This window comes from Rana temporaria, chromosome 3 (assembly GCF_905171775.1).
Source record: "Rana temporaria chromosome 3, aRanTem1.1, whole genome shotgun sequence".
NCBI classification, from domain to species: Eukaryota; Metazoa; Chordata; class Amphibia; order Anura; family Ranidae; genus Rana; species Rana temporaria.
This window is the reverse complement of record NC_053491.1, coordinates 444,819,116-444,831,538: the sequence shown is the minus strand read 5'-3', so window position 1 is coordinate 444,831,538 and position 12,423 is coordinate 444,819,116. Positions and strand designations below refer to the sequence as shown.

The following is a 12,423-nucleotide window of genomic DNA, read 5'->3' as shown; positions in this document are numbered from 1 at the left end:
GAAAAAAAAATCGCTGATCGCCGCCATTACTAGTAAAAAAAATATTAATAAAAATGCCATAAAAATACCCCCTATTTTGTAAACGCTATAACTTTTGCGCAAACCAATCAATAAACGCTTATTGCGATTTTTTTTACGAAAAATATGTAGAAGAATACGTATCGGCCTAAACTGAGGAAAAAAAATGTTTTTTTATATATTTTTGGGGGATATTTATTACAGCAAAAAGTAAAAAATATTCATTTTTTTCAAAATTGTCGCTCTATTTTTGTTTATAGCGCAAAAAATAAAAAACGCAGAGGTGATCAAATACCACCAAAAGAAAGCTCTATTTGTGGGAAAAAAAGGACGCCAATTTTGTTTGGGAGCCACGTCGCACGACCGCGCAATTGTCTGTTAAAGCGACGCAGTCCCGAATCGCAAAAAGTACTCTGGTCTTTGGGCAGCAATATGGTCCGGGGGGTAAGTGGTTAAGTGGTTAAGCAGGAAGATCTTCCAATTTGTAAGCGGTTAAAGTGTGACATGTTAGGTATCTATTTACTCGGCATAATATTATCTTTCATATTTTACAAAGAAATTAGGGTAAATATTGTGTTTTGTACTTTTTCAAATCATTAAAATTTATTTTTTCCCCCCAAAAATTGGATTTGCAAAACCACTGCGCAAATTCCATGTGCCATTTTATTCTCTAGGGTGTCTGCTTAAAAAAATATATATATATATATATATATATATATATATATATAATGTTTGGGGGTTCTTATTTTCTAGCAACAAAATGTATAAATACCGGTTTTTCCATGTATGTGAGAAGTGCCAGAATTGGGCTGGGTAACAATGGGTTAATACATGATTACAATTACTTTTTAAAGTGGTTGTGTAGTCAGGTAAGTAACACTTGCACTGTGACAGGTAAGTGATGATTGCGGATACATTGTACACATTGTGGATTATCTATGATAGACCCTTTGCCTCTCTTTTTGTTTTGAATTCTAAGCTCCTCCAATCAGATCTTCTCCTGTCATACGAGGCATTGACAGAATCCACCAATGAGATCACAGAAGCCGTGTCACCACACCCACACAACAGACGCTCCACAAATCAGCGGCGCCTCTCCCACAGCGAGGCTTGGTCCGCACACATGGCGGCTCGCAGTGCATGCCGGGAGGCGCGATGTCCGCTCTGCTATTGCGGGTTTTCTCAGAGCTGGGCGGCGGGTCGGTACCGCCGGAGCCCGGGGGTGTGAACGCGGCAGGCTTCGGGGTTCCGGTGCTGTTGCTGGGCCCCCCGGGCTGCCGGAAGAGCGGCCTGCTGTTTATGGCGGCGGTGCTGGCGGCAGAGGAGGGAGCGGGGCCGGTGGTCTTCCTTTCCCGGGAGTCTCTGCAAGAAGTGCCCAGAGGAGGAAGGGCGGCCCGGGATCCCCTCATCCTCAAGGTGCACACCGGGCTCTGTACAGCTTCCTGTTTACCTTTGTGTTTCCATAGCAACGCCTCTCCAGCATGGGTCCCTGTATACAGGGGAATGGGTCTCATTCATTCAGCTCTGTTAGGTCTCATTCACACTTTGGTGTTCCAGGAATGAGCAGAGAATGGCACGTTTTATGTGTTTGTTTGTTTCTGGAACACTTGTGGTACGATTACCTACTTTGGCGTATTTGCAGCGTTTAGGGCGTCCCATTCAGGCACCAATCACACCCACACGTTTCGGGGATGCACCAAAATTTCGGTGGCTGAAAGCTACCGGCCAAAAATGGCGTTATCGACATTCGCCGATAGGAGAAAAAAGTACCAATAATGGCGTTGAAAACGCACGCAATTTTGCTGTGATTTTTAGCCTAGGTTCACACTGACATCAGGTGTCCTGTCAGATTAGGCAACCCATCAGATTTCATAACGGATGTCCGTCACACTGTTTTCATATTGAATTTAATGCCGCGTACACACGACCGTTTCTTTGGGTTGTAAAAAATGACGTTTTTTATTTTAAATGTCATTAAAAACGATTGTGTGTGGGCTCCAGAGCATTTTTCACGATGTAAAACGTGGCCATTAAAAATGTAGAACATGCTCTAATTTTTCATGTCGTTTTTTACGTCGTAAAAAATGGTCGTGTGTGGGCTTTAACGACGTGAAAATTCCACGCATGCTCAGAAGCAAGTTATGAGATGGGAGCGCTCGTTCTGGTAAAACTAGCGTTTGTAATGGAGATAGCACATTTTTCTAGACCATTAAAAATGTCATTTTTTTTACAACCTGAAAAACGGTCGTGTGTACACGGCATAAGTCGCACCCTGAAATCGCCAAAAGTAGTACAGAAACAACTTTTGGGAATCAGTGAGGCGCCGCACCATTTTTTTTTTTTTATACTGACCAAAAATGCAGCAAACAGGATTTTTATCACCACAATGGAAGCACGACGGACCAGTGTGAAGACATGCATAGAATTTTTTAAAAGCTAAAGGCGTTGATAATGGCCGACAATAAATTCATTCATTTACAGACTGGAAGATTTTTCCCCCTTCACAACCAGGCCATTTTTTTGCGATACGGCACTGCGTCGCTTTAACCACTTTGTTACCGGGCCTATTTTGGCACTTTTCTCCTTTATGTAAAAATCTAAATTTTTTTTGCTAGAAAATTAATCAGAACCTCCAAACATTATATATATATTTTTAGCAGACACCCTAGGGAATAAAATGGCAGTCATTGCAACTTTTTTTCTCGCACGGTATTTGCGCAATAATTTTTCAAACGCCTTTTTTTAGGGAAAAAAACTGTTTCATGAGTTAAAAAATAACAAAACAGTAAAGTTAGCCCAATTTTTTTGTATAATGTGAAAGACGGTGTTACGCCGAGTAAATAGATACCTAACATGTCACGCTTTAAAATTGCGCACACTCATGGAATGGCGCCAAACTTCGGTACTTAAAAATCTCCATAGGCGACGCTTTAATTTTTTTTACAGGTTACTATTTTTGAGTTGCAGAGGAGTTCTAGTGCTGGAATTGTTGCACACGCTCTAACGCACGCGATGATACCTCACATGTGGGGTTTGAACGGCGTTTACATATGTGGGCGGGACTTGCATGCACGTGAGCGACCGGGACAGGGGCGTTTAAATTTTTTTTTTTAATTATTATTTATTTTTATTTTTTTACTTAATTTTTAATTTTTAATTTTTTTTTATTTTTACACTTTTTTTTTTTATCACTTTTATTCCTATTACAAGGAATGTAAACATCCCTTGTAATAGGAATCACTGTGACAGGTCCTCTTTATGGAGAGATGTGAGGTCAATAAGACCCCACATCTCTCCTCCAGGCTTACAAGCATGAAATCGCAGATTACATGCCGACAGCCGCGATAGGGGTTAAATGTTGCCTGGGAGGTGTTTCATACTGTAGGGGGAGGGGACTGACTGGAGGAGGAAAGAGATTGTTGTTCCTAATCATTAGGCACAGCAGATCTCTACTTCCCTGTCATAACGGGGATCTGTCTGTTTACATTGACAGATCCCCATTCTGTCTCTGCGAGGAGCTTGATTGCGGGTTGTCCGCCGGCCACATGCATCGGCTCTAGAGTCGCGCTGCACGGCGCGCGTCCCCTATAGCCCGCAGGGGAGCCAACCCGCCACCGTATAATGACAGCGGCTGGTCGGCAAGTAGTTAGTTAACCACTTCCATACTGGGCATTTTCACCCCCTTCCTGTCCAGACCAATTTTCAGCGCTGTTACATTTTGAATGACAATTGCGCGGTCATGCTACGCTGTACCCATTTGAATTTTTATATTTTTTTCCCCACAAATAGAGCTTTCTTTTGGTAGTATTTGATCACCTCTGCGTTTTTAGTTTTTGCGCTATAAACAAACAAAGAGCGACAATTTTGAAAAAAAACACTATTTTGAACTTTTCGCTATAATAAATATCCCCAAAAAATATATAAACTTTTTTTTCCCTCAGTTTAGGCCGATACGTATTCTACATATTTTTGGTAAAAAAAAAACACAATTAGCTGGATTCAGGTAGGGACGCGCATCTTTGCGGCGGCGTAGCGTATTTACACTACGCCGCCGTAAGTCAGAGAGGCAAGTACTGTATTCACAAAGTACTTGCCTCCTAAGTTACGGTGGCGTAGCATGAATAGGCCGGCGTAAGCGCGCCTAATTCAAATGAGGATGTGGGGGGCGTGTTTTATGCATATTAACTGTGACCCGATGTGATTGACGTTTTTTACGAACGGCGCATGCGCCGTCCGTGTACATATCCCAGTGTGCATTGCGGCAAAGTACGCCACAAGGACATATTGGTTTCGACGTGGACGTAAATTACGTCCAGCCCTATTCACGGACGACTTACGCAAACAACACGGGGACGATGGCCATACTTAACATTACTAGTCCAGCTATTTGATGGAATAACTTTACGCCTGAAAATGCCTTACATAAACGGCGTATCTTTACTGCGACGGGCAAGCGTACGTTCGTGAATAGGCGTATCTAGTGATTTACATATTCTACGTCGAACTCAATGAAAGCGCCACCTAGCGGCCAGCCTAAATATTGCACCCTAAGATACGACGGCGCAAGCCGTCGTATCTTAGATAGGTTTAAGTGTATCTCTGTTTGAGAATACACTTAAACTTAGGACGGCGCAGATTCCGAGTTACGTCGGCGTATCTACTGATACGCCGGCCTAACTCTATGTGAATCTAGCTATGTAAGTGTATATTGATTGGTTTGCGCAAAGGTTATAGCGTCTACCAAATAGGGGGTAGTTTTATGGCATTTTTTTTTTACTAGTAATGGCGGCGATCTATGATTTTTATCCCTTTCTAGTTGACCCGGAAGTGACGTAATTTCCGGGTCCCTGGAAAGAATGTAATGTAGCGCGACGTGCATTGCGTTCCATTTAGTGGAGCACGGGGGAGACGTTAGGGGTCTTTTTAGACTCTGGATGTTTCATTAACCACTTCCTGCAAAATCAGGTACCTGTATGTGATTTTGCTGAAGTAGTTAAAGGATCACTAAAGGAATTTTTTTTTTTTTTAGCTAAATCGCTTCCTTTACCTTACTGCAGTACTGGTTTCATGTCCTTATTGTTCGTTTTTGCTTTGAAGTGGCTGTAATTCTGCTGTGATCTCCACACTTCCTGCTTGTCTGGCTCCTTATAACCACAGTACTGGGAGCTTTTCACGGTGGTCTAAGCTGTCATTACTGTGTGTCTAAAACTCCTCAGAACCAATCAGATTAATTTTAAAAACAAAACACTGCCCTGGATTTGTTTGTTTTTGTTCTGTGGGTCTCTTTACTTCACAGAAACATGAAACCAGTTTAAAACCGAAAGTGAAACTAGAGGCACATTATATGATTGCATTTAATCTATTTTTAATCATTTTTAAAAGGAATCAGTTAACTTTTATGTCTCTATACCCAATAAACAGTCATTTCAGCAAAAACATTTTTTTCCTTTAGTGACCCTTTAAGTGCAGGCATCACCCCGGTACAGCATTTTTTAGAGCGGACGGTTAGATTTCTTGTGATAACTGATGCGGCTAAGTAGCCACTTGGCTGTTCTCACAAGCAGCGGCAGGGGACTTCCCGCTGCTCCGCCCGAGTCTCCTGTCCCACCGGAAGACCCGAGCCACCAGCCTGCTGGCCTGAGTCCTGAACAAAGCCGATTGTCTACGATGTAGTAACCCGGAAGCAAATTCACTACCGAATTACTCTGCAGCCAATGGCGCCAGATGTAAAAAATCCACAATTTTGGCGTTTGAACACTTCAAAGGGCAGAGGAGGGGTTTGGGGTCTTTTAGACCCCCAATCCCTCCATAACGAGTACCTGTCACTGCCTATTATTGTCACAAGAGATGTTTACATTCCTTGTGAGCAATAAAAGTGATCAGGATTTTTTTTTAAAGGGACAGTGGAAAAATGTGCTCGCCAATTTGTCGCACCTGAACCAAACTGCACTGGACTCTTTTTACAAATGGCACTGAAACCGCCCCCGTACATATGTGAACCCGGTCTGAAGGTATCGGTTTTAGTATTGGAGCATTTGCACTAATATCGGTATTAGTACAAGGCTAGTTGGGGGGGGGGGGACAAGCAATTATTTATAATGCGGTCTGCAATGGGGATGGATTGCAGGTGCTGGACATCAAACAGAAAACACCTGCACTCTGGACACGGTAGGAAGCTCCGCCCTACGCGTTGCGTCATATTGTATTCTTCAAAGGGGCAGATGCAAAAAAAAAAAATGTCATCCAGTTAGGGGTTTAGATCTAACTTCCAGTATAACAGATGTTTAAAAATTGTTTTGAAAGGGGAGAATGTAGTGTGAAAATATGAGAACCGACTAAAAATATATTGGTTGCTTGTTTTAGCTGTATGTTTGTTAGTTATTAACCTTTTTTCTTAAGCCTTTTCTTATCTTTCTTTGCAGAAAATCCGATTTGTGTACCCCCCATCACTGAGGGAGCTGCTTCATTTCTTCTCCTGTCTTCATGAAGCATCTCCATTCCCATCGCTGATCATGGTTGATGGTCTAGAGAGATATCTGCCGTCCACTGCAAGCCTTACAGATGGAGCTCATCTATCTGCTCTCATGTTGGACTCTGCATCCCATCTCCGCTGCGGCCTTATAGTTTCCGCCGTTCCCAACTCTGACGGATCGGATTGTGCATTTACTGCTGTAGAAAGATACTTTCCAAACCAGTGTCTGCTCTGTCCTGTCATGTCAGCAGAGACCGAGGAGAGACAGTTTAGGGTTAGCTTTCCTTCTCCACACCTGCAGTGGAATCTACATGTGGAGCAAGATGGAGGTCTAAGAATCTCCCTTACTGCTTCTTCCCAAGAGGACAAATCGCCCAACAGTGAGGCTGAGGACAAAACGTAATGTGTAGTGTTTTCCCTCATTACTAAATGAAATTCCTTTCTAGGACTGTTGTATGAATTGAAGGATTTGAGCAAACCTCATTACAGTTTTACTTTCTTCTTCTTCCTATAAACTTCCTGAGTGCTACATAAATGTACTAGGAAAAGCAGAGAGAGACAATCGCATGACATGGAAGGTACGTTTCTGTGGATGTTCGCTACAGCAGTGGTCATCAACTCCTGTCCTCGGGGCCCACTAACAGGCTAGGTTTTATGTACCGTGTTTCCCCGAAAATAAGCCTGGGTCTTATATTAATTATGCCAACAAAAGACACAGTAGGGCTTATTTTCAGGGTAGGTCTTACCATGTAATGTGCTGTCTTCTCTCCCTCCCTGCCTGTCAGGAATCCCCAGTGTGAACTGAGTTAAAATGCTTGTACAATCCTATAATCCACTCTATTACAGTAGTATATAATGTACAATGTGTGCGTTTCTGTAATTTAATTGTGTCAAATACATTTGTTATAGCGCCGTTTTGCACGTCCGTTACCCGCCGCAGATCTCTTCCCCGCAATTATATTACAGAAACACACACATTGTACATTAAAAACTACTGTAATATAGTGGATTATAGGATTTTACAAGCATTTTTAACTAGGGCTTATTTTCGGGGTAGGGCTTATATTGCAGCCTTCCTGGAAATAGCACTAGGTCTTATTTTTAGGGTAGGTCTTATATTTGGGGAAACAGGGTATTACCTTGGGGAAATGCAGACTAGAATACTGCAATCACTGAGCAGCAAATTATATCACCTGTGATGTATTTCAGTTATCTTGCAAACCTGGCCTGTTAGTGGGCCCTGAGGACAGGAGTTGATGACCACTGCTCTACAGAGTTGCCATATTTTTTTTTTTTGTTTGTTATTCAGATGGCTAACATTGGAATAGGGAGATGCTATGATAAGCGCCCTTAATTTTGCAAGAAGAAACTCCATTCCAATGCAGGAGTGTCTTGTAAAATTTGTGCTGTCCTGCATTCCCCATAATCGGGGCTATATATATTTTCTTCCTGGTGGGGGGGTCAATCTTTGGGACCCACATGCAGAGAATTAGGAAAGCTCTTATCCCCCCTCCTCCCCATTATCTCCTGTACAGCTTCCCCACCTGATATCAGATTTCCACCCTGAGAATAACCCTTTCCCCCCCCATAATATACTCCAGACTAGGGCAGTTCAGAGGTAGGAAGGTCCTCCCTTGACCGGCTCAAGTGGTGGGAGAAGCTTCCCCTGCTCTACACTGACAGGCTGCAGAAGCGATTTCAGCTTCGGATGCTGGTGTGGCTCCACTGTGTCGCAGAGTGGTATTGGACACCTTCTCTACACCAATCATCTCGCTGGAAGGGGTGTGACCTCATCCTCTCCTAGGTGCTTTTGGGGTAAAACGCGTATATAATCTAACTTTTTTTTTTTCCCCTTCCATTTTTTTTGCAGGGTGAAGGGGCAGATGACCTTGCATTTTACTGCACATTCCACTTTTAAGAAATAGTTGGAAAATACTGTACGTTGTATAGATTGTTCTACACATTACATCATTTTATTTTTTATGAAATTAGAAATTTTCGTTTTAATGTGGAATGCTAGACTATTGCTAACTATGCTTAAAGCGGAGGTTCACCCTAAAAACATGTATTTAACATTCCATTCAGCATAATTCCAACATTTACACTATGCCGGTTTTTTTTTGTTGCTGTACATACCGTCTTATTGTTATTTTCCACCCGGCTTCCGGGTTCTCGCTGCCACGGGAGTAGGCGCTCCAATGCAGAGGCTAGATGATTGACGCCTTGTGAAAAACGTCCCCCCGGCGCATAAGGCGCGTCACCAGTTTTCCGAAAATAGCCTAACTGCTAGTCGGCTCTATAAGGCGCCTGCGCCTGCCGTGTAGAGCTGACTGCGCAGGCGCCGTATAGAGCCAGCTACTTTCAGAAAACTGGTGACGCGCCTTATGTGCCGGGGGAAGTTTTTCACAAGGCGTCAATCATCTAGCCTCTGCATAGGAACGCCTACTTCCGCGGGAGTAAGAAGCCGGAAGCTGGGTGGAAAATAACAATAAGACGGTATGTACAGCAAAAAAACAAAACAGCATAGTGTAAATGTTGGAATTATGCTGAATGGAATGTTAAATACATGTTTTTAGGGTGAACCTCCGCTTTAAACCTGGTCTCACCCTTCTACATTCTATTCAAACTACCCTGTGAAAGAAAGATGCTATTAGTAGGAGGGTGCTCCGATCAGGAAATGGGGTCTCCCCAGCTTCAGGGGAGAGGAGAGATGGCTGAAACGCCTGGGTGGTGATGTCACCCATAGGTTTATTATTGGCCATCCGTTGTCGATTGTCCCTCCTCTACACTGAAGACAGCTGCTTGGGAGTCGATCATGTGACCAGACCGGAGTGCCCTCAGAATAGGCAAGTATAAGCATCTTCCTTCTACAGGGTAATTGGGATAGGGGTTAGAAGGGGGTGGTAGCAGGTTTAAGCATTGTTAGACAATAACCTGAAAGTCCATTTGAAAGATAATAAAGGGAAAACCATTCTGCACTGATGTAATGTAATATGTTGCATTTTTATTTATTTTTGTATATATATTAAACATGTTTTATACTGCTCTGTGTCATTTGTATTGAAATTTTGAAAATAAGATACTTGCGTGGATATATTAGAGATGTAAAACTTGTTTGAAGGAGTTATCTGGTCACAGCATACACTTTTAATTTTATCCGCATTGTAATAACAATACAAGCAATAGTTATATTTGACAATCTCCGTTCATGTTGTGAGTTCTGCCTGTCTGCTGGTCATCTCTTTCCACAACTTCCTGGATTCCCAGCAATTTTTTTTTTTTTTTTATATATATTTTTTTTAAGGCCCAATTTTTTTTTAGGGGTATGGGGGGCCCCGGATGTCAACCCCCTTTTTTTTTTTTTTTTATAAAAAAAATATATATTTTTTATATTTTTTTAAATTTATTTTATATATATAATTTTTTTTTTAAAGGGCCCAGAGGTCCCCAGGGCCCCGGATGTCAACTCCCCTTTTTTTTTTTATATATATATATATATATATATATATATATATATATATTTTTTTTTTTTATTAAAGGGCTCAGAGGGCCCCATGTGGCAAACCCCCTTTTTTTTTTTTTTTTTTATAAATGTTTATTTTTTTACTTGTGTTTATATATATATATATATTCATTCTTTTTTTTTTTTTTTTTTTTTTTTTTTTTATTAAAGGGCACAGAGGCCCTGGATGGCAACCCCCCCCCTTATTTTTGTATAAATGTTTATTTAATTTTTATTAAAGGGCCCAGAGGTTTCTTCTTTTTTTATTATTATTAAAGGGCTCACAGGTCCCGGATGGCAACCCCCCTTTTTTGTAATTTATTTTTTATAACAAAATAATAATAATTTGTGTGTGTGTGTGTGTGTAAATATATAATATATATATATATATATATATATATATATATATATATATATATTTTTTTTTTCATTTTATTTATTTTTTATCAAAGGGCCCAGAGGTCGGCAGTGGGAGAGAGACTTCCCATCCAGTTCCCAGAACAAAATAGGCTGAGGGTTGCTCAGCCATTCACAAGAAGTTTTGTATTCTGTGAATGAATACAAATCTCCCTCTGGCTGAGGTGGACAGATGACATTGTGATCTCTGCCTCAGTCATACAGAGGAAGCTGATTTATTCATAGAATACAAAGCTTTCTGTGAATTTCAGAGCAGCCCTCAACCTGGCTGTTTTGTACCTGGAGAGAGATGGGAAGTCCCTGTGTCATTGCCAGAACAGGATGCTGTATACTATATGTAGCTAAGGCTACATATAGTTCATAGAGCGCGCTCAGCAAGCACACACCTGTTGGTGCAGTAAATACTTTGTTTGGCCCCAAGAAACTATTTAAAGATTCATTAAATGTGGAATTAGCTGCTAAAGGCTGAAAACCATTGAAAGAGCCATAATGAAAGAGACCCAAATTGGGTAACTTTTTGGTCACATGATCATGAGGCTGTGTCCTCATGAATATGAAGGGTCTCAGTGAATGGATAGGCTGTGTCCTCATGAATATGAAGGTCTCAGTGATGTCACTGGTCTCTAGTGGATGAATAGACTGTGTTCTCATGAAAATGAAGGGTCTCTAGTGAATGGATAGGCTGTGTTCTCATGAATATGAAGGTCTCAGTGATGTCACTGGTCTCTAGTTAATTTATAGGCTGTGTTCTCATGAATATGAAGGTCTCAGTGATGTCACTGGTCTCTAGTGAATGGATAGGCTGTGTTCTCATGAATATGAAGGTCTCAGTGATGTCATTGGTCTCTAGTGAATGGATAGGCTGTGTTCTCATGAATATGAAGGTCTCAGTGATGTCACTGGTCTCTAGTGAATGGATAGGCTGTGTTCTCATGAATATGAAGGTCTCGGTGATGTCATTGGTCTCTAGTGAATGGATAGGCTGTGTTCTCATGAATATGAAGGTCTCAGTGATGTCACTGGTCTCTAGTGAATGGATAGGCTGTGTTCTCATGAATATGAAGGGTCTCGTGATTGGATAGGCTGTGTTCTCATGAATATGAAGGTCTCAGTGATGTCATTGGTCTCTAGTGAATGGATAGGCTGTGTCCTCATGAAAATGAAGGGTCTCTAGTGACTGGATATGCTGTGTCCTCATGAATTTGAAGGTCTGAGTGATGTCACTGGTCTCTAGTGTGAATGGGATAGGCTGTGTTCTCATGAATATGAAGGTCTCAGTGATGTAACTGGTCTGTAATGAATGGATAGGCTATGTTTTTATGAATATGAAGGTTTCGGTGATGTCACTGGTCTCTTGTGAATGGATAGGCTGTGTTCTCATGAATATGAAGGTCTCAGTGATGTCACTGGTCTCTAGTTAATTTATAGGCTGTGTTCTCATGAATATGAAGGGTCTCGGTGATGTCATTGGTCTCTAGTGAATGGATAGGCTGTGTTCTCATGAATATGAAGGTCTCAGTGATGTCACTGGCCTCTAGTGAATGGATAGGCTGTGTTCTCATGAATATGAAGGTCTCAGTGATGTAACTGGTCTGTAATGAATGGATAGGCTATGTTTTTATGAATATGAAGGTTTCGGTGATGTCACTGGTCTCTAGTGAATGGATAGGTTGTGTCCTCATGAATATGAAGGTCTCAGTGATGTCACTGGTCTCTAGTGAATGGATAGGCTGTGTTCTCATGAATATGAAGGTCTCAGTGATGTCACTGGTCTCTAGTAAATGGATAGGCTGTGTCCTCGTGAATATGAAGGGTCTCGGTGATTGGATAGGCTGTGTTCTCATAAATATGAAGGTTTTAGTGATGTCACTGGTCTCTAGTGAATGGATAGATTTTTTTTTCTCCATAACTCAAAAAGACTCGGCCTTAATATTAAAGTGCTTTTTTTTTTATTGCATGACTCAAGTAGTTAGTGGTCACATTACTCAGACATGGAATTCCTTCTTACAGATCA

General features: G+C 41.5%; 1 protein-coding gene across 1 annotated transcript; it reads left to right on the top strand.

Moving 5' to 3' along the window:
* Positions 1-1,103: 1,103 nt before the first annotated feature.
* On the top strand, positions 1,104-6,992 carry SWSAP1 (SWIM-type zinc finger 7 associated protein 1). The gene is made up of 2 exons (XM_040342059.1): positions 1,104-1,434; positions 6,441-6,992. The coding sequence occupies exons 1-2, from the start codon at positions 1,159-1,161 to the stop codon at positions 6,891-6,893; spliced, it is 729 nt and encodes a 242-aa protein (XP_040197993.1). The 5' UTR covers positions 1,104-1,158; the 3' UTR covers positions 6,894-6,992.
* Positions 6,993-12,423: the final 5,431 nt, after the last annotated feature.

Coding starts and splice junctions, on each gene's coding strand:
- SWSAP1 (XM_040342059.1), top strand. CDS start 1,159: ATGCCGGGAGGCGCGATGTCCGCTCTGCTATTGCGGGTTTTCTCAGAG. Junction 1,435..6,440: donor GGGATCCCCTCATCCTCAAG/GTGCACACCGGG, acceptor CTTTCTTTGCAG/AAAATCCGATTTGTGTACCC.